This window comes from Euleptes europaea, chromosome 10, assembly GCF_029931775.1.
Source record: "Euleptes europaea isolate rEulEur1 chromosome 10, rEulEur1.hap1, whole genome shotgun sequence".
NCBI classification, from domain to species: Eukaryota; Metazoa; Chordata; class Lepidosauria; order Squamata; family Sphaerodactylidae; genus Euleptes; species Euleptes europaea.
In genome coordinates, this window is record NC_079321.1 from 45,122,860 (window position 1) to 45,144,617 (window position 21,758).

The 21,758-nt window shown below is 41.7% G+C and overlaps 1 protein-coding gene across 6 annotated transcripts in view; it reads left to right on the plus strand.

The window, feature by feature from the left end:
• The window catches only part of ADGRB3 (adhesion G protein-coupled receptor B3), a 576,088-nt gene that overhangs the window by 511,680 nt on the left and 42,650 nt on the right, over positions 1–21,758 (plus strand). For 5 of the 6 annotated variants that reach the window (XM_056856072.1, XM_056856071.1, XM_056856074.1 and 2 more), the window contains 7 exons: positions 1,419–1,569; positions 2,298–2,367; positions 5,283–5,349; positions 9,447–9,532; positions 12,258–12,356; positions 12,699–12,870; positions 19,252–19,347. In XM_056856072.1, the coding sequence (XP_056712050.1) occupies positions 1,419–1,569; positions 2,298–2,367; positions 5,283–5,349; positions 9,447–9,532; positions 12,258–12,356; positions 12,699–12,870; positions 19,252–19,347 (741 nt within the window). The remainder of the gene's footprint in view (positions 1–1,418; positions 1,570–2,297; positions 2,368–5,282; positions 5,350–9,446; positions 9,533–12,257; positions 12,357–12,698; positions 12,871–19,251; positions 19,348–21,758) is intronic. The other variant, XM_056856073.1, reaches the window with a different exon arrangement.

Consider the following 21,758-nt stretch of genomic DNA (forward strand, 5'->3'; position numbering starts at 1 on the left):
AAGGTTCCAGAATTGGTGCAAGGCCACCTTGTTAGAGCAAGCATTCAGAAATTAGTGTTATTGTCGTTGAGTTCTATTGTTTTTTAAATCCTACTGGCAAAGTTTGCTGTTTCTGAATTAATGGTTGCTTAAGATGTTTTGCTAGTCCTGTTACTTATGTTACTGAGGGCATGAAGACTAGGGGCACTTTCATATATGCTGAATACTGCACTTTCAATCCACTTTGAAGCTGGATTTTACTGTGTGGAATGGCAAAATCTACTTGCAAACCATTGTTAAAGTGCATTGGAAGTGGATTGAAAGTGCATTATTCAGCATGTGTGAAAGTGCCCATATGTCTTTGGGAGCTGGGTTGTGCATATTGCTTTATTGTGGTGGTTTCTGATTTTATTGATTTTATGTTGTAAAACAAAAGTGTATCTCTACTGTCTTTGACAGCCACTTGGTACGTAACAGAAGCAGGGCATACAGTTTTAGAAAATAAAAGATCTTTCTCATAGAGTTCAAATGTGGACTTTTGATTGGTCTGCATGAGAGAGAAAAGGCACAGGACTGCAATGACTGTTTGCATTCCTGCATGTCTTCTGCCCTGAAGCTGAAACATGCTGCAGCTATTGTGCCATGTATCTTGCAGGGTGCTGCAGTCAAAATGAAGACAACAGGAAACAGAGTGGTTCTCTTTCCCAATCAAACTAAATACTTGGAAGTCTGAGAACCAGAGCAGTGCAACATCTCTTCTGTCACCACCAAAAGGCTACAAAGTGATGTGGAGTCAAAGGGCTGGTGGAAAAAGGAAGAGAGTGTGCCTACCACATTGTTCCTATTGACTGCTGTCTTCCTAATGCTGATCTAAACAGTCCTCCACCCATCTCAAATATTCAAGGGAAGGTCCTTCTCTTAGAATGCTTCCTTCACATCATTATTTCCTGGTGGTGTATTGGAATAAAGATGGGCTGAAGGAACCTTTATGGCCTGCAGGAGTTAATGATATAAGCATTTAACATTCATGGCTTTTTGTCTGCTTAATGACATGATATGATTCCTTTCCTGTACATTTGAGTTAGCTCATAGACAAAGATCTAGACAGGAACCCACTAATTACATCTTAAAGGATGAGCAAAGAAGTTTATTTTGTTCCTTTTGGTAGCTGGCCTCTGACATTTTCAGTGTACCCAGAGGTGGGAACATGCCCACGCCCACCAATGTAGGCAACCTTCATTTTAAGAAATATCCATTCAGTTTGGGAGAGAGGGTTCAATTCTGACAGGGCCCCTGTTCAGTGATATCTTCAGTAAAATCTCTTGCCCTTTGCAGGAATAGAGGCAAGATTTGTTCTGTAGTTCTTTTGGAATTTAACTACCCTTTGTTGATTTGATTGTGCCTACGTATTCAACACAGCCATTCTTTATTTTCTGCAGCGCATCTGTACGACGACCACCGCATTTTTACATTTCTTCTTCTTAGCTTCATTTTGTTGGGTTTTGACGGAAGCGTGGCAGTCGTACATGGCTGTTACTGGAAAAATAAGGACACGGCTCATAAGAAAACGCTTTCTATGCCTTGGATGGGGTGAGCGCTTATGACTCAGTTAAGATTTTTTTTTTGTCAGCGCCATGTTTAATGTGCAGGTAACATTTGGAACATTGGTGTTTGTTTCAATAATCCTGACAGGTAGTAGATTGCACAAGTTCTAAACTGAATATTGCTACTAGGAGATTTCTCTAGAATAGCAAGCAGGAATATAATTTAATTCTATTGATTTGCTTCAAGATACAGCTGATGATAAATGTTCCATTGATTATGAGACTTTATCACTCTGAAACTTATACCCTTTAGCAGACTTTCTGTAAAGCACAGTAATACAAAACAAAAGCATTTTTTTAAAAAAAAAACTGAATAGAATCCATCAAATCTTCAATGTATACTATGTCAAATTCACTGGTCACTTAGCAACATCAAAATGATGCATGGTGGGCTAGAAGCACTGCTATCGACAAAGTCCTGATGGACAAAGGCCATTTGTGTTGCAGTAGTAAAAAGATGCTTTCCATATGAAATTGATCTTTATTGGTTAATGTATTAAGCAGCAGCTTTTCATGTCCAAGCAGCAGAAACGATTTGCATTGTGGGTCACATAAATTACTGAGGGAAATTCTAGAAGAGTAGCTGTTGCAGGAAAGAAAAACACAAAGCGCTTTGTGGTGTCTCAGAAATGTAACAAATGTATTGTTGCAAGAGCTTTTGTAGGAAACAGCCTACTTTTATCGGGGAAATAATGACTGGGGTTTCTCTTACAGGTTTACCAGCATTGGTGGTGGCCATATCGATAGGGTTTACCAAGACAAAAGGATACGGAACTAGTAACTAGTAAGTCACTCGGTAATAATAAACATTGTTTTCACTGACAGCTCTTCTATTCCTGTTAATCACACTATGCCTGCATTTGAATCATGGTACCATTATGGCCTCTCTCCATACATGGAGGTTATTTCAGTATACTGTAGACACCTTGAGATCCAAGAAAGGAAGTCAGTGAAAATGGAGACCAAAAATCCATCTCAGTTGCCAGCTGCTAGGACAGAGCTAATCGAGTTAGACAGGACTGGACATATGGGCCAATTCTCACAGTACAAAGTCCTCAAAGCTACCATTAGGAATTTTGATCCACATGTACTTTCCAGGTCCACATAGGACCAATTTGGGTGAGGACTGAAGCTCACATAGGAGGTTCAGTCTCCCTCCCCCTGCCTTGTACAATTTTGTTGACCTGAATCAGCCCATTGGTGCTGCTGTTTGCCTCACTGAGGAAACTTCTAGCCACCGTTACACATGGGTTTCCTTAGTGGACAAAGAGCGGTTCCCTGGGGGCTGTTTCAGGTTGGGAAAATTGTGCAGAGGGGAAGCTAAAGCCACCTCCACACACACTGCAGTCCTCATCCAAAATGGACCCATGCACACCTGGTTGGGTATGGAACTCCTAGTGCATTTGTGATCCAAAGTCCTCATGACAGCTGATGTGAATCAGCTCCAGAAAGCCATTGAAGGTAAGATGTTGAGGGAACGAGAAGCAGCATCCTTTGAGCATGGGGTCTTTTTAGAAAAGGACACTCATACAGATGTTCATTTCAATTGCTGTATCTATCTTCTGGCCCAAGCTGAAGGATTGAGGTGAAGAAGTCTAGAAGTATTCCATACCTCAGTGGAAAAGTGGATAGAATGAAATGGAGAAAGGGAGAATGTTGTAAGCCACTTTGGGTTCCCATGGGGAGAAAAGTGGGATATAAATGAGATAAAACGAAATAAATAACTAAACCTTGAGTTTACATGGCCATTCTTTTTGCAAATGCTGAACAAATTGACTGAAATTCCCACCATATGGAAGACACCTAACATCTTGAGAGACACTCAGAACTTAGAAGGATTAGGAGCTCATTATTTTTAGAAAGTTCTACATCTATTTTCATGAAAGTCATTAAATTTTTACATCTTATTAGTGACTTTGCTTAAAAGGCTTACAGAGCATTTCTACATAGGTCTGCTCAATGGGACTTACAATTGGGAAAGTGTTCTTCGCATTGCACTATTAGTTTCTATTTTATAACATGTTTCTATCAGAATAGCAAGTTATCAATGAAACATTAGCATATTTATTGGTTCTTGTAGGTTATCCGGGCTGTGTAACAGTGGTCTTGGAATTTTCTTTCCTGACGTTTCGCCAGCAACTGTGGCAGGCATCTTCAGAGTAGTAACACTGAAGGACAGTCCTTCAGTGTTACTACTCTGAAGATGCCTGCCACAGTTGCTGGCGAAACGTCAGGAAAGAAAATTCCAAGACCACGGTTACACAGCCCGGATAACCTACAAGAACCAATGAACTCTGACCGTGAAAGCCTTGGTCAATATTAGCATATTTAAATTGAGTCTCTCAATCTGTCAGACATACTTACAACATACTTTCAATGCAAAGCATGTAAAAAATTAGCACTGGAATTTTGAGTTGAAAAAAGTATTTTTAAAATAAGCTATTTTAGTACTTTAAAAGCTCCCTGAAGAGTTTCCTAGCAGGTAGGAGATTTGTTCTTCGTCATGGTGTGATAACCCAAAGACTGCTAAATGAAAACATGCTAAACATTCCAGAAATATTCAGCATTACCATGAGAAATGTTATCATGGGTAATTCATCTGAAAATTTAAGTGAGCATGAAAATGCAGGCTAATAATAAATGAATGAATGGACTGTCATTTCTTGATTAGTATGTTTTTTCCACATAGAATTAAACAATATTCCATATCACTTAAAATATGCAATAAATATAGGGTTGCCAACTCTGGGTTGGGAAATACCTAGAGATTTTTGGGGTAGAGCCTGAGGACGCCGGGGTTTGGAGAGGGGAGGGACTTCAGTGCCATAGAATCCAATTGCCAATGCGGCCATTTTCTCCAGGTGAACTGACCTCTATCGGCTGGAGATATCCAGCCATCCCCTGGAGGTTGGCAACCCTAAATATATATCATAGTCATATATGTTCTGATTGCCACTGGATGTTACCCCTTCTCATAATCTGAGGGGGTGTTAAAGCTTGTGAAAGAGAAAGTCCCACTTAAGCGCAGCCAGTTTGATTTTCAGATTTATATTTCAGGCTGCCACTAGAAATTTCTCTCTCCACTGACTAAGGAATTTTTACAGTCCAACATTCCCTTCCTTTTGGGCCATTGCTTGTCCTGTGAGAACCTCTGTTATGAGGCAGACTTCATATCCCATTTTTCTAACAAGAGAGAATGGCCCATTTCAGACTTTACTAATAACTGGGGTGTGCAGGCACTTAAAGGTCAAGGTCAAGGTCCCCTGTGCAAGCACCAGGTCATTCTTGACCCATGGGGTGATGTCACATCCTGACATTTTCTAGGCAGACTTTGTTTACGGGGTGGTTTGCCAGTGCCTTCCCCAGTCATCTTCCCTTTACCCCCAGCAAGCTGGGTACTCATTTGACCGACCTCGGAAGGATGGAAGGCTGAGTCAACCTTGAGCCGGCTTCCTGAAACCAACTTCCGTTGGGATCAGACTCAGGTCGTGAACAGAGCCTGGGACTGCAGTACTGCAGTTTACCACTCTGCGCCACGGGGCTCTTATGTACAGGCACTTACCTGTGTGATAAGAGTTTGGTTTTTTTAATAAATCTGTTTTGAAGGCTCCTTAACAATTTAAATGTCTCCATCATTGAGTGAGCCAGTATGCTACATCTTATTAATTTGTATTAGTTCTTTTCTAATGTTCTTTCCAGTTGCTGGCTATCTCTTGAAGGAGGACTTCTTTATGCTTTTGTTGGACCTGCAGCTGCTGTTGTCTTGGTAAACATTAATATCACCTTTAGTATTTTAAGTAGGCATGGGAATGTCTGTCTGTCTGTCTATCTATCTATATTATGGAGTGTTTAGTAAGCAATCAATCTCAAATTGCATCTTGTAAGTTATGAAAACAGGTTTATTTTGCATTGCATATTCTAGTTTTTATGTATGTGTACTCTTAGCATTATATGATAGACATGAATATTCTGAATATATGCAATCACACAGGGGCTTAAAGTCTCTCTTACTGTGTGTTGCTCATATTTATTCAAAGGTACTGTGCAATAACCAGGAAGCAGAAAAAGAACCTCCAAAGATTTCCAGACTATTACGCTTTATGACTTAAATGTTGTAATGAATCACAATATTAAAATGTGCATGTCCTCTAGATTGAGTCAAATAAACAAGAACATTCTGCCCACACTGGAAGGAAAACAGGAGGCTCAGCTGGAGTTAACCAGGGAACAATTCACACAAAGCAGCAGAGCTTATTTACCCCCCAAATAATTATGTAGTTTAGTGTGTGAAAACAGCCTTTTGCTGCGGTCTTTTCTGTGATCACGGTAGCTTGGGCAGGGACAGCAGCAATCATATAAATGGTTGCCTCTTGTCCCCATGTAAGCATTCGGTCACACTCAAATCTCTCCATGTGGCTGTGCAATCACAAGGAGAAAATAAGCATTGCTTGTTAAAGGTTTTTTTTTTAATCCAACTCATAACATTTTCAGCTCAGTTTTGGCTAATGCTGGTCAAATGACCGTAATAAATCAAATTGAATTGCTCAGTTTTGGGCCTACCCGCCATCTCTTGATCTTATTCAGGCACAGTCATCTTGGGATGGAGTCCGTAACAGAGGAAACCACTTTGTTCCCTGCCTCTTCACTGCTACCCTTCTTAAAAGGATGCCAAATGATCTGTCCAGCATAGCTAGGGTTGCCAGGTCCCTCTTCTCAACTGGTGGGAGATTTTGGGGGTGGAGCCTGAAGAGGGCGGGGTTTGGGGAGGGGAGGGACTTCAATGCCATAGAGTTCAATTGCCAAAGCGGCTGTTTTTTCCAGGTGATCTGATCTCTATCGGCTGGAGGTCAGTTGTATTAGCAGGAGATCTCCTGCTACTACCTGGCAGTTGGCAACCCTAAGCATAGCACCTCTAATATGCTCAACAGGAGTAAACAAGTGGGGGCCTGCAAAACTCATGGGGGGAATCCCGTTCCCCCTCATGGTGGGGGGGAGTGCCATCTCCTGCCCATTGCAGCTGCAGGCCTCCCCCCCAGCCCTATTTTCTTGCCGGTTAGTCCGGGGCACGGCGAGGCCTGCTTCCTCCCCCGCCCCCCAGCCCCACTCTCTCTCTGGCTTGCTTGACTCACCCAGATCTGGAGGGGGAGGCCCACAAAACTCACGGTGGGGGAATCCCATCTCCCCCTCCCCTTGCTCATCTTCCAGCCCAGCTGCAGCCAGATGGGCCTGCCAGTGGCTCCCGGGTGCTGCCACCACCACAGAGAGGACTGCCAGTGCCGCCTGGGCTCTGATGCCCCAGAAGCAGCTGCCCAACGGCATGCTCAGATAATGCTTTTTTTAAAAAATCAGGGGATTTAACCCTCACTTTTTAAAAAATTTCATATTTTTCTGAAGACCTAGGGTGTCCCCCAAAGTCTACAGAAAAACCTCTTGGGGGTGAGTGTGCCCCCTACCTGTAAATTTAGGTATCCTCAGGCAGGGGGCACAGTTGGGAATTAGATATATACATAAATGTGTTTACTGGACCTGATGCAGTTAGTTTTTTTTATCATGCCGCTTTAGGCTCCATTTGGGGAAAAAGTAGGCTACAAGTATTTCAAATGAATAAATACCATGTGGAATTCATTGTGTCAGGGTCAACAGGGAAACTGCTTTTTGGTGAAATTCAAGAAAGCAGGGACAGGAAGATAGTCTGCAAACTTTCTCTCTCCCTTCATAGGCAGTGCTAGGGGAAGCAGCAAACATAATTTCAGAAGCTCCTGGTTACCTGTTTTCATTTCCCCCTGCAAAAACCGCACATACCCCAAATGCAGATTGCAGGTGTATTGATCCTCCTCTGAATGCAGACCTGCCTCCCGGTTTTGTTAATCCTTTGAAGCGAGCTGACTTGGTGCTGAACCTGCTATATATTTATTGGCTCAGAAGTATGTTCAGGCTCCCCAAAAATCGATTTCTCTGCCTGATCGCTTTGCAACTAACTACAGAAAGACTAATCCTTAGTATCTCAAACACTTCAGTGATCGAAACAAAAGAAAACAGTGTTGCCCTGCCAGAACTGTACACTTTCTCCGTATTAATCTTTGACTGTACACTTTGGAGCAGTGGACTCTAATCTGGAGAACTGGGTTTGATTCCCCACTCCTCCACATGAGCGGCCAACGCTAATCTGGTGAACTGGATTTGTTTCCCCACTCCTTCACATGAAGCCAGCTGGGTGACCTTGGGCTAGTCACAGCCCTCTCAGCCCCACATACCTCACAGTCTGTTGTGGGGAGGGGAAGGGAAGGGGATTGTAAGCCGGTTTGATTCTTCCTGAAGTGGTACAGAAAGTCAGCATATAAAAAACCAGCTCTTCTTCTTTTAAGCATGATACTCCAATACCTATACCTATAATTTCCAAATGATGAGAAAACTTATCCAGGTCAAATGAATGTCATCAGCATTGTTGCAGCTGCTTATTTGCACTTTGAGCTAATACCAATTCTGATGCTTAAAATTGGACTACAGCCAGACTATTTTTGAGTGTGTAATAACTGCATAGTTGCTTCTTCTGTGCCACTCAAATGGAGTGTTCTGGTAACCTTTATAAAAACATACATACCCATCTGTGTATATATAGTGAAATCATCAAGGTTCTTCTCCTGCTCCAGGAGTGGCCTGCCATTTTCTGTGCGTAAATTGCTGCGGCACTTGCATGCCTGTGTGGACATGTATTCCCATGTGACTCAAGAGCTAAGGGGGATGAGGGTGGGACTGTACACCCGCGCATCTGTCTTGTGTGGGGTTGGCAAGAATCGCACTGCACCGGAAAGATGGAACTGCAGAGAGTCCCTGCCGGCCCTCATGTGTTCTCTTACAATGAGAAGCACAAGCTGGGTTAGACGAGGCATATTGCTATTCTCTCCCAAGCAGCAGCTTGCTCAGCTCCTCAAAAGGAGCCCCCCCTGGAATTTTGTACCTTTAGTTTCCCCCCCCCCCCCGGTCTCAGATGTGCATGCAAACTAGGATCCTATGTACATGTGCTTTATGGATCCACACCCACATTCTTAAGCGTTGCTTATTTGGCTTACGTGAGTGCAGCACCATCTGGTGGAAGCCTTTGCACCTGGAAGGCTAATCTTTGTACCTGTTCACCTTGCTCATGTAGCAGCATCCAGTGCAGACAGGGTTGTGCAAAATGGTTGTTCCATAAATACCAGGGACCCTTTCACAGGGACAAGCCAGTTGCTGGAATGGGGCACTTGCTGTTGCTTTTTTTAAAAAATCACTTTCCCAAAATGCTGGGATTAGAAGCTTTCTTCCAGAGCCAGTGTGGTGTCGTGGTTAAGAGCAGTGGTTTGGAGTGGTGGAGTCTGATTTGGAGAACCGGATTCGATCCCCCACTCTGCCACATGAGCGGTGGAGGCTAAGCTGGTGAACTGGATTTGTTTCCCCACTCCTACACATGAAGCCAGCTGGGTGACCTTGGGCTAGTTTCAGTTCTATTAAGAGCTCTCTCAGACACACCTCACAGTGTGTCTGTTGTGGGGAGGGGAAGGGAAGGGGATTATAAGCTGGTTTGAGTCTTCCTTAAGTGGTAGATAATTCACAGTGGGTAGCCGTGTTAGTCTGTCTGCAGTAGTAGAAAAGAGCAAGAGTCCAGTAGCACCTTAAAGACTAACAAAAATATTTTCTGGCAGGGTATGAGGTATCTGAAGAAGTGAGCTGTGGCTCACGAAAGCTCATACCCTGCCAGAAAATATTTACTGGACTCTTGCTCTTTTCTACTTAAATGGTAGAGAAAGTCGGCATATAAAAAACCAACTCTTCTTCTTCTAAAAGGACAACTGTTTGTTTTTTGTCTTTTCCTTTTATGTTCAACAGGTCAACATGGTGATTGGCATTTTGGTGTTTAATAAACTTGTATCCAGAGATGGAATCCTTGATAAAAAACTCAAACACAGAGCGGGGTAAGCAAAAGTTGGGGCATTTCTCAGGGCAATTGCAAATGTGACTTTTTTTTTCAATTCTATATATTGTTATTCACCAAGCGTACATTTATTTGATTGCGCCTTGAACTCTTTTACTTTGTATAACAAACTGTATAACCAGGTTTAGCCATCTCCAAAACTGAGGGAATGTGACTGACCATAGGTAAAACAATAAAACACATGTACACTGATATTAAGTCGAGACTAAAGATACAACAACTAGAAGCCTGGGTAATGTTTTTAACAGGAATGTTGAGTTGCTTGATTTTCTTAATCTCTAGATTGATTTTGTACAAAATAGACGGGCATCTATTTCGGTCTGGCTAGTTAATAAGCTCCCACTCCACTTTTAGAACTGCTGCAACCTCACTGAAACCCAGGGTGTAAACATGGGATTCTTTAATATAAAGTATATGGTTGTTAATTACCAGGCTATAACATCTTTATAAAAGATGTGTGATAGTTGTATAAGACTGGAATTACTGTATTACCTGCGCTCTGTCTCTCTCTTTAGCCTTAGCACATAATGCCCTTGTACAAAGGAGTACCCTATTCTTGTGCCACTTTGCCACCTAGTTTCCCATTAGAAGGAAAAATGCAGCAGTCCTTTTCCTCCCTGACTTGATCACAACTAGATGGATTTGAACATAGGTCACTCACTCAAGTACAATACTAAAGTACCTCAAGTACTCAAGTACCATTGGGCATGGGTAATTTTGAAACATATATATACAATTACTTCAATTTTCCGTAATTTGATCAAGTTCCGCTCTTGTTTGAAATGCTTTTAATCATTTCCATAATTAAAAGCAAGGCCATATTGCAAACCATGGGCATGAACCTGGCCAAAGCTAAGTACTATAAGGTCCTTTCATCATATTTCAGGTAAGGATTATTAATGCAGAAACAGCCTTCCTAGCTGATTAGAGGTACCCTAGCTGGTTAGAGAATCCCACATGCAAACAAGTTGAGGAAAAGCTGGATTCCTACTCTTCAGAAGAGGATGTAAAATGCTGAATTCAGCCATTCCCCCTGAATCTCTTCTTTGCTGGATGGGTGATCAGTGAGAATTCAGCTTTGTTGTGCGGTTTTATTAGATCAGGGTTCACTGATTTCAGTACAAGCAATTTAAATATCCAGTTGACATTCCCTGTAATATTAATGGGACTTCTGTGCTTAGCTTTGGCTGAATCATGTCCAACGAGGTTTCATTCTCCAGCATTAAAGCTTCAGTTGATATGTTTGCATGTTGCGAAGAATATTGCATTCACATGCTAAAAGAGCTCCGTTAATCAAAGTTTATCTTTGATAACTGTTTCTCACAAGCAAATGCCACATGATTGTTGTCCCATTAGTATACCCCAATGAGTACACATTAAAAAAAAAATCTCTAGACCCATGCATGTATATATTCCTAACTCCCAAAAGATAATATTTCATGAATCTGACAAAGTATGTTCTAGGTCATAAAAGCTTATGGCACAATATGGTTGTTAGTTTTAAGGTGTCACAGGTTGTCGTTGATTTAAATTAACCTTTAATAGATTCGCAGTATGAATCAGCGCTTGAGAACGCAGGTGTTGTCAATTTCATACTGCAGCATTTTTTTTTATCTCGTGGTTTCATACAGCTTAGATATGTGTGTATGACACCAGACAGAATGCTATCTGATAGGAGGGGTAGTTTGAGAAAACTGGAGATTCATGGAAAGATTGGAAAAATGGAAGATTTCCCCCCCCCTTAAATGTCATCCCCCCCCTCTTCATAATTTAAGAACACAATTACCCCTGCTGCTTGGTTAAAAACCTCTCCATTGTATGTTTCTATGAACTGCAATTATTAGGATGGATATAAGGCTGCAAATAGACAGGCAATGAATTTTTTATAATCATACCGAGGGAGGAAGATCAAATCAGGGGCGGGGTGTTGTGAAATAGTGCTCTTTGCCAAAAATAATATTAATTTTAATGCTTGTGTACTGTGTTTTTTAAAGTGAAAAAAATGCTGCCATGTTTCTCGCCTGAATACTTTCATTAAAATCCCATACATTTCCAACCCTATATCCAGACCAACATCCAGCAAAGGCAGGGCAAGCTAAGATGATGCTGGTTCAATATTGGATCCAACCTCCAGTAATTGTTTTCACAAAGTTATTGGCATTCTAACTGAGCCATCTTGATTGAGGGGCATTCTTCAGCTACCTTCATTTGTAAATTAATTAAAAAGTGTGTGCTTTGCCCTGCCAATTTGTTAAGGTTTTCCATCCTTCATTTTCGTGGGCATATTGGTCTTTCCAGTGGTCTGAATAGAGGGATTTCACTGTGTGTGTCTTACACTAGCACGTGCTTGTTTACTTCAGTGTATCAAGCAACATTTCCTTCCCAGGCGTTGGGGGCCTTTTGTTTTTTGTTTGTTCGTTCATTTGTTTAAAAAAAGAAGCTTAAATGGAAGAATTAGATTTTGCATGAACTGCATCTTCCCCCCAATAGCAAAAATATTTTTTGAAAAAAGTGTGAAACATATGATGTTACAAATAGAACTTTGTACTAGAATAGAACGTTTCATCCTGAATAAAGTCTACTTGCTTTTTTTTTTCTTGCATGACATCATATTTTAAAAAAGCTAAATTTCAGTAGCGACTTTTTTTGGTGACCAAAAAATTCAATATTTTGTTCTTTTTTGTGGGTGTTCTGTTTGTTTGCAGTCAGATGAGTGAGCCTCATAGCGGTTTGACGCTCAAATGTGCCAAGTGTGGAGTAGTTTCAACAACAGCTTTGTCAGCCACCACCGCCAGTAATGCCATGTTAGTCCTAATCATTTACATCTTCTTGTTACAAATCTTATACAGTGCATGTGAGAAAATACTACAGTGTTGAAAAATTGGGCTTAACTGGACCTAGTTAATTTAAAAAAAAAAAGTAATGGCAACCACACGTGTAAAATTCAATTGGGGTAACATTTAGAAAATAAAATATCAATCTTTATATATCTGTAAAATATTTGTCATTGGTTTTCATGTTAACTGACACGTTGCCATCCTTAAATAAGAGATATGTTTGTGTAAGGATAGGACTGTGCTTGTCCTTTCACAGTTCTACAATGTTGTGTTGCTGCTGGTTTTCCCCCCCTCTCTGTCACTGTCTAGGGCATCCCTTTGGAGCTCCTGTGTGGTATTGCCTCTCCTCGCTCTTACTTGGATGTCGGCAGTTCTCGCAATGACTGACAAGCGGTCGATATTGTTCCAGATACTCTTTGCGGTATTTGACTCGTTGCAGGGGTTTGTCATTGTCATGGTCCACTGCATTCTCCGAAGGGAGGTATGGAACAGCTTCCTGATGGCGTCTTTCTTAACTGGCCATTTTTGCAGCACAGAAGATTCCGTGGAAATTCAGCCAGTCGTATACAGGGGGGAGGAAAAAAACAGGATCCAAAGTTGGTAAATTGAATAGGGCACCTGAAAGAGAGGCAGATGAGACAGACTGCCAGGAAAAAAAGAAGAGGTCCCTGGAAGGTTAATACAAAGAGCAAATAGACAGATGAAAGCCAAAGATTAAAGTGCAAGTAATAAAATGATGAAGAGTAGAGAGATCTGAGGTCAGGAAAAGCCTGGTTAATTTCAAAAAGCACATAGTTCAAATAGCCCATAAGTTCAACGCTTTCCTTTCTGTTTTAAAAGGCTTCAAGGGGTCTCCTGCTAATTTAAAATCTATAAATTACTGGTATTAAAACTAGAAATAATAAACAGAGCAGATTTTGATGTAGCCCTTGATAATCATAAGGCCATTTCCAAAGCAATGCATAACAGGCTCCCACATAACATGTCCCAGTCATATTATGCACCTTGTTCAGAAGTGAATTTTTGAGCAGGAACCCTCAGAAAATTGCAGTTTGGTTCATGGATCTGGGCTGGAGAAGTTAAATGGCTAACCAATTTGCACTTAAAGTTTCAATGTGGCAGTTAGTTTAAACAGTGAATCAGGCTTATGTGAAATGATTATGGATTCAGGGCTGGTTGGAGTGGGAAAGGGTTGATCACGGAAAGTGTTGATGCCATCCCTTGTATGCTTCTCCTCAGCAACTCCTAAGGGCTAAAGGCCCCTTGAGAACTGCGTGGGTTGTGGTGCAGGGGCTGCAGTCAAACAGGGGACATTGGCAGAAATCACCTTTCCCCACCTCATGTAAGGTTTAGGTGGGGGGCAACTTCTGCCATTGCCTTCATTCTGTATCCCATGCCATTCCCAAAGGTCCCCCTGGCCTCCTCAGGAGTGGCTTTTCAGTGTGAACACATGAAGCTGCCTTATAGTGAATCAGACCCTTGGTCCATCAAAGTCAGTATTGTCTACTCAGACCGGCAGCGGCTCTCCAGGGTCTCAGGCAGAGGTCTTTCACATCACCTACTTGTCTAGTCCCTTTAACTGGAGGTGCCGAGGATTGAACCTGGGACCTTCTGCATACCAAGCAGATGCTCTACCACTGAGCCACAGCCCCTCCCCACAGGGATTGCAGTGGGATGAGAAAGGAGGCAAAACACTCTTCTGCTTAGCTTGCAGGATACAACTATTTGCATTTGTTGGATAGCATAAGTGGCTGAGGGCACCAATGGCAAACTGAATAGGTACCCAAACTACTTCCTGTGTAATATCTCCATTGACACTGGGGACAATAGTGTCAAAAGTAGTTTATGACCACATATAATCTGAACCACTTATCACATCAGCTGCTTCACAAATACTACTGATCAAGCCATAGGTTTCCCTTTTTGTAGCCTATGTCATGTGCTGTGTGAGCCCAAGTGTTTATTCAGAGTCCCATTGAATATGACATTTACTCACTAGTAAATGTGTTGGGATTGTGACTGTAATCTCTAAAATCTTGTGCCCCAAACGCCTCACTGGCACATGGTCGAGTCCCAGAAAAAATGGCTTCTTTTGGAGGGCTCGTAAATTCTCCATAAGTTTAAAACCATGTCTGAAATGCCTGATTAATAGATAATGAGTTTGACATGCCCGAGTATGCCATTGAATTCACATGAAATATGCTTTTGTGAGCCAAAACAATAAATCGGAATGTCAAATTACATGACATAGATAATGTTACAATTTAGAGTAATAGTCACACGTGTTCTGCTCTGCCCGTACTCTGACAATATTAAACACATAAAATAATCAGCTATATAATTGATCATGTCACTGCAACATTAATGCTGGATACATTGTTAAATATATTGCTTGTATGCAGACAAATATTTCTGCAAGTTAGATGGAGCGTGACTTTTTTTGCCTCCCCTCTCTTGCTGCGGCTGAAAATGGTCCCCCAAATGCTGCTCCCAGGTTTCAGGGGATCCCCAGGCCGAGCATTGGGGAGCATTTTGGATTGCAACAAGAGGGGGAAGAAGAGAAAGTCACAGATTATGGGTGGAAATCCTTTCCCCCTTGGAAATGTTCAGTTGTATCCAAGCCATTATTCTGCATTGAACAAGGTTGATATTTGTGGGGAGGTTAGTTCGGCATTTCCAACTGCGAAATCAGGGGGGATTTGTCTTGTTGTTGTATTTTCACACAAGACTGCCCTAAATGACGATGCTTTTGGAGTTGTGGCTGTGCTTAGGTCAGATGTCCTGAGGTGACAAATGTAGATGTGCTTATGGTTTTGTTTCATAGTGGGAAAATTATGCCAGTCCCTCAGATAAAATTTTGGTTCATGCTTTGGTCCTCCTGACTTATATCTGGCCTTCCCTTGTCACAATTCAGTCCTCTCTCCTCTGTCCAGAACTCTGCTGTTAAACCCTTCTCTGGCTTTAAACACATTTAAAGCTGTTCACAATTCAGATCCGGTCAGTCTTTCTGCCTGCATCTCTCATCATATCATTGCTTGTGACCTTCATGCCGGCAACCGTCTAAAGGTCTCCTGCTCCCATAAATGACTCTGCCTGTTCCCTTGCCATCATTTGTGCCTTTCAGAACACCTGCCTTACAACTCTTTCTTTTCCTTCATATCTCTCCTAGAATACTGCCTTTGAAGAGTCAGGCTTCAGTAAACCCTCCAACCTAACTGAAATGGGTCCTAAGTATTCACAGACCCATCGAATCATAGAGTTGGAAGTGGCCATCTACCGGTAGTCCAACTCCCTGCTTAATGCAGGATCAGCCTAGAGCATCCCTGACAAGTGCTTGTCCATCCTCTGCTTAGACTGCCAGTGATGGGGAGCTCACCACTTTCCTAGGTAGCTGATTCCACTGTCAAACAACTCTTACTGTAAAAATATTTGCTTAATATCCAGCTGGTACCTTTCCGCCCGCAATTTAAACCCATTATTGTGATCCTCTGCTGGAAACAGGATTGGCTCCCTGGCCTCCTCTAAGTGACAGCCCTTCAAATACTTAAAGAGAGCAGTCATGTCCCACTTCAACCTCTTCTCCAAACTAAACATTCCCAACTCCCTCAGCCTTTCCTCATAGGGCTTGGTCTCCAGGCCCCTGATCATCCTCGTCACTCTCCTCTGCACCTGTTCCATGTTCTAGAATGTTCTAGTTATGCTCTCCCTTCCCTCCCTTCTTTTGCCTTCCTCCCCATTTGTATTTCGGTTGCTTTGAGGCAGGTTCCTCTCTTTATTTTGAGCGATGTTTTCATGCTCTCTCCCATCTCTCCCAATGCATGAAGCACAACGGAAGACTTTCAGAAGCTTTGAATCGAGATCCTATTTGCTGTGATGCAGGAATGCAGACACCCAGGCAAATCAGAGTTTGTTTCTTCTGCAAAGTCTAAATCTTGCCTTAATCCCAGTTTAAAATCCCAGTTTGTGGAGGGGGCTTCAGTTTACCCAGGTGCCCAGATTGGGATGGTATGGCAAAAATGAGACCTTAATTCAAGACTTTCCGAGGCAAAAGCAATTTCAGTTGCTCTCTTATGTTGGAGTGGAAATAGGGAGGGTGTGAGCATGAGAATAAGGTGCAGTCATGCAAGGCATGTGCACATGAGTTTGTCAGGATTTCTGAATCCAGTCTGTCTCTGTAAAATGCCTTGCACATTAGTGGTGCTATATAAATTATTGTTAATGATAATTATTCAAGCAATTCAATAACAACAATATTGTGAAAGGTTTATGAATAATTAGGAACCTTGGCATAGTTTTTTTCATCTCAGGATAAATGACAATGTAAATAATAGCATGCTGAAATCTGCAGACATAGGCAGTATTCAAAACTCAATATGTGCACAGAGGGAGGCCTGATAGCAAATAGAAGCTGGAAACAGGGGGATGTTGTGAGATTCTCTGCTTGGATATAAAAGAGATAACAATTCTGCACTAGCGGTCTTTGAAATAGCCTTGGGTTATTTTTATTTGGATAGCATTAACAAATCCCATGCCTGCCTCAAGATGAGCAAAGGTGCCTAGGGATCATGCACACCTCCCACATTAACCACCATGTGTATATGACATATAAGAAACTTAGCATGTTATGGCCTTAATTTGAGCCATATTAATCAACTCCAGCTATTGGTGATAACAGGAGAAGCACCCATATATTTTCTGCCTATACATTTTCATTTAATTCTGCCCTTGGCATCTAAATCTACAACCCTCAATATCTAAACCACATGGGCTAAAACACACACACACACACACACGTGTGTGAGGAGAGAGGGTAAGTCATAAGAGCTTTGAATTGGTTACTGTTGCTAAGGAAACCACTTTCTCAGTACCCGCATATTCAGCACATCTGTCTCTTTTGCTCTGCCTGACTCCCAGACAATCTTGCTGCTTGATGTTGAGGAGAGGGAGGGGGATGTTTTCGGTACCCGCAGCACTGCATATAGAGTGAGAAAGGGAGAGACTAGAAGATGCTCACTCAGCTCAGTTGTTTCAAATAGTGTGGTCAGATAATGGAGGCAGCCAACAGCAGAGGAACCAATAGTTTGCTTACTCTCAGCATTCGGCAAAGGGAAGCAAACATACATCAGCGGACAGCAGCTTCCTCCCCCTCCTCTTCTTCCTCTATACCATTCATCTATATGCCCCTTTCCTTTTGGATAACAAGAATCAAAGCAGATTACAAACAAGGAAATCACAGGAGAAGCACTCATATATTTTCTGCCTACATTTTCATTTAATTGTGCCCTTGGCATCTAAATCTACAACCCTCAATATCTAAACCACATGGGCTAAAACACACACTCGTGGGAGGAGAGAGGGTAAGTCATAAGAGCTTTGAATTGGTTACTGTTGCTACGGAAACCACTTCCTTGGCACCCGCATGTTCAGCACATCTGAACATTGATGTATCCCAGTACATCAAGACCTCATGCCCCTATTACTATGACACTCAAACTGGCACCTAGTCCCTTCTTGACATCACTCAGACCTCAAAAGCTTGCTTCAACAAATGCAAAAGAAAAATCACTAGAACCTATACTGTGACAGCATTGAGAATGGGGCACCATTGTCAGCACACCAATTGCATTTCAGTAACAATGAACATAAGAAAGGCCATGCTGGATCAGACCAAGGCCCATCAAGTCCAGCAGTCTGTTCATACAGTGGCCAACCAGGTGCCTCTAGGAAGCCCACAAACAAGACGACTGCAACATTATCCTGTCTGTGTTCCAAAGCACCTAATATAATAGGCATGCTCCTCTGATACTGTAGAGACAACTGCAGCATCATTGCCTTCCTGTGTTCCAAAACATCTAATATAGTAGGTTCCTCTGATCCTGGAGAGAATAGGTGTGCATCATGACTAGTATCCGTTTTTACTAGTAGCCTTGAATAGCCCTCTCGTAATGGTTATACTATGTAGAAAACAAGTCTAGTCTCTAGCATCCATTCACTCTGTTCCCACTAACATATCTATTCATCTAGAATTGGTGATTAGGGCTGTAGCCAATTAAATATTTCAGTTGATTTAACCATCTGACCTTTAATACGTTGATTAAATATATGTGCCAATTTTCACATCATTAAATTTGGTGCATTTTTATAATATATTTTTTCCTTATTTCAGATATTTTTGTGTGGCTTTTCAACAGAAAACTTGCTAAAGCAGAAATTAATATGCTCTTCAATTGGAAGGAGTTTTTAAATTAGCAGTTAAATATTTCATTGATTAATCCACAGATTTAACCAGTTGTAGTGTGTTAATGCTAGAACTGGGAGAATAACAAAAACAAAATATGAAAATATTGTATCATTCAGAATTCATTCAAAGGATTGTTGGTAGCGAAGCCTTCTGTCCTGCAGAAAGTTCTTGGCAGCACTTTTTCCATATAGGGCTACCCTAGTACTGCTGTGTTGGCCGACAGTTGGCCCCCATTGTGGTATTGCTGTGGTGCTCAGACTTCAACATTTCTGATCTAAAGCTATTTTTATGGAAATAAACTTCTTGTGTTTCTGCCCATTGAGTCTTTAAATGCAATACTCATCAAGGTTGGCTCCATTTATCATTCTTCTGCAAGGGACAAAATACTTGGATATCCAGTACACAAAGCAAACTGCATTTAAGGAATTGTCATTCCATTTTAAGTATTTGCTTTGAGCCAGCAGAGCTGTATTGCATCATTACAAGAGGCATTGTAAATACCACTCTGTACCAAGGAACATTAAGATGTATTAACTGGTATACTTCCTATGTTTAATAGTTTTTTCCATGGCTGGATTTTTTTTTAAAGAAGTTCACTAAGTATGTGATGTTTCCCACCAGGTTCAAGATGCATTTAGATGTCGATTAAGAAACTGCCAAGATCCAATCAATGCAGATTCTTCAAGCTCATTCCCTAATGGACATGCTCAAATCATGGTTAGTTTTTTATTTTATCCTTGGCTGCTGGTTCTGGACAAACACACGCACACACAAAGAAATAAAAGACTATGTAATGCTGAATGATATCAAATATCTGCTTTTATTTCATTTGTTCAGTTTTTTGTGTCTCTTGTGTCTTTGCATCATGCAAGTCTTTATTTGTTTATTCATGAGGGCCAGCGTGGTGTAATGGTTAAGAGCGGTGGTTTGGAGCAATGGACTCTGATCTGGAGAACTAGATTTGATTCCCTACTCCTCTACATAAGCGGCAGACACTAATCTGGTAAACCAGGTTGGTTTCCCCACTCCTACATATGAAGCCAGCTGGATGACCTTGGGCAAGTCACAGTTCTATTAAGAGCTCTCTCAGACCCACCTACCTCACAGGGTGTCTGTTGTGGGGAGGGGAAGGGAAGGTGATTGTAAGGCGGTTTGAGCCTGCCTTAAGTGGTAGAGAAAGTTGGCATATAAAAACCAGCTCTTCTTCTTCTTCTTCCGAACTTATGTTGTACAGACCACTTGAATCCTTCCCTGTCTGGAATGGAGGTTGCTGAAAAAACCCTGGAGTTATGTACGGTCAACCATAACAAAGATTGCCATTTTATATGGTGCATTCAAAAGTGCTTCAAATATATCCTGGGACTTTACTAAATATGGTGCTGGAGGTTTCCTGTGGTTGGAACTCTGGCCATGCCACCTGGCATTCACAGAGTTGTGGGCTGATTTGTAATGGCGCCATTATTCTGGGAAAGGCAGTGGCCTTTGGAAGTTAAAAATTTAAGGATGGAAGGGGTTTCTGTTTGGTCAACTGGATGGCATCTCATTCTAGAAGCGTCCTTAGAATGCCACATGAATAGTGGGCACATCACTTTATCTGTAATTCATGTAAGAGACCATGAATTGCATACTCGTTATTTTTTGAATACACCATTTGTCACAGTTGAAGCACTTTGGAATGAAGCAGAGATGGGGAAAAGGCATACTTTTAAGAATACTATTGGAAAGGCCACATCAGAAGTGTTATTCATACATTTATTTATATGGTTTAAGTGTGTTTTCCTGTATTAAATACTTTTAAATAGAAGGTGTTTGATGGAAGCACACTGAGCCATCATGTATCAGGCACAAGCTTGGAATCTCCACACCATTATCTGTTTGATGTGGCTGAGTAAATATAGAATCATAAGGGGGATATCACATAATCATACAAGAGAGAATTTTGTTATAGCAGACCGAACTGCCTTACTCTCCGCTGACTTCTTTCACTTGTGCTAGATGATCCTTTTGCGAATTCTACGTCACAAATAAATAGAGTAAAAGTCCCACGAGGTTATAATGAAGAACTATGGGAAATGGAATAAAGGCTCTTGTTAATTAACTAGGAACAGCCCTAGCTGAAGCTTGAATAAACACCACCACAGAGAGGCACCGGTCAGGCACCCTGAGTAGTCTTTTTCCCCTTGCTGCCTCCTCCACTGTTGCTTCCATACTGTTCCAAGAAACAAATGAAAAGCTCACTCAATACAGTACTAATTATACTAAGAATTGTTCTTGCAAGTCCAAAGTTACATGCTACTACCATCTTGCTGAAATTATGCTTTAAATTCTCATTTTATTGTCTTTGTTGTATTTTCTGAACTGCCTTGGAAATAGGGTTGCCAGCTCTGGGCTGGAAACACCTGGAGATTTTGGGGGTGGAGTCTGAGGAGGGCGGGGTTTGGAGAGGGGAGGGACTTCAGTGCCATAGAGTCCAATTGCCAAATCAGCCATTTTCTCCAGGGGAACTGATTTCTATCACCTGGAGATCAGCTGTAATAGCAGGAGACCTCCAGCCACCACTTGGAGGTTAAATAAAAAACACAAGCACTGATGGCTATCAACAAGTCATATTATTTACAAGTTTATATACAATTGTAGTTGCTCCCAGTTTACATATACTGGATTTCATTCATACAAACAAAATATGATTAAGTCCCGAGACCTATATACAGATCTCCGCCGGGAGAGATAAGCCAGCGTGGTGTAGTGGTTAAGAGTAGTGGACTCTAATCTGGAGAACCGGGTTCGATTCCCCACTCCTCTACATGAAGCCTGCTGGGTGACCTTGGGCCAGTCACAGTTCTCTTAGAACTCTCTCAGCCCATGCGGAGGCAAGCAATGGCAAACCACCTCCAAATGTCTCTTGCCTTGAAAACCCTATGGGTTGCCATAAGTCAGCTGTAGCTTGATGGCACTTTCCATCACTATAAATATATTAAATAAATAAAAACAAATTTCATAACTTCTTTGGTCAGAAATTGCCCTCTGGTAACAACCCACAGAATGTGAAGTCCCAGTAACAGAGGCCCAGTTTTAAGGAGAGGGAATTCTGTTATGTTCCAGTTAAAGAACTTGGATTCCGTCTGATA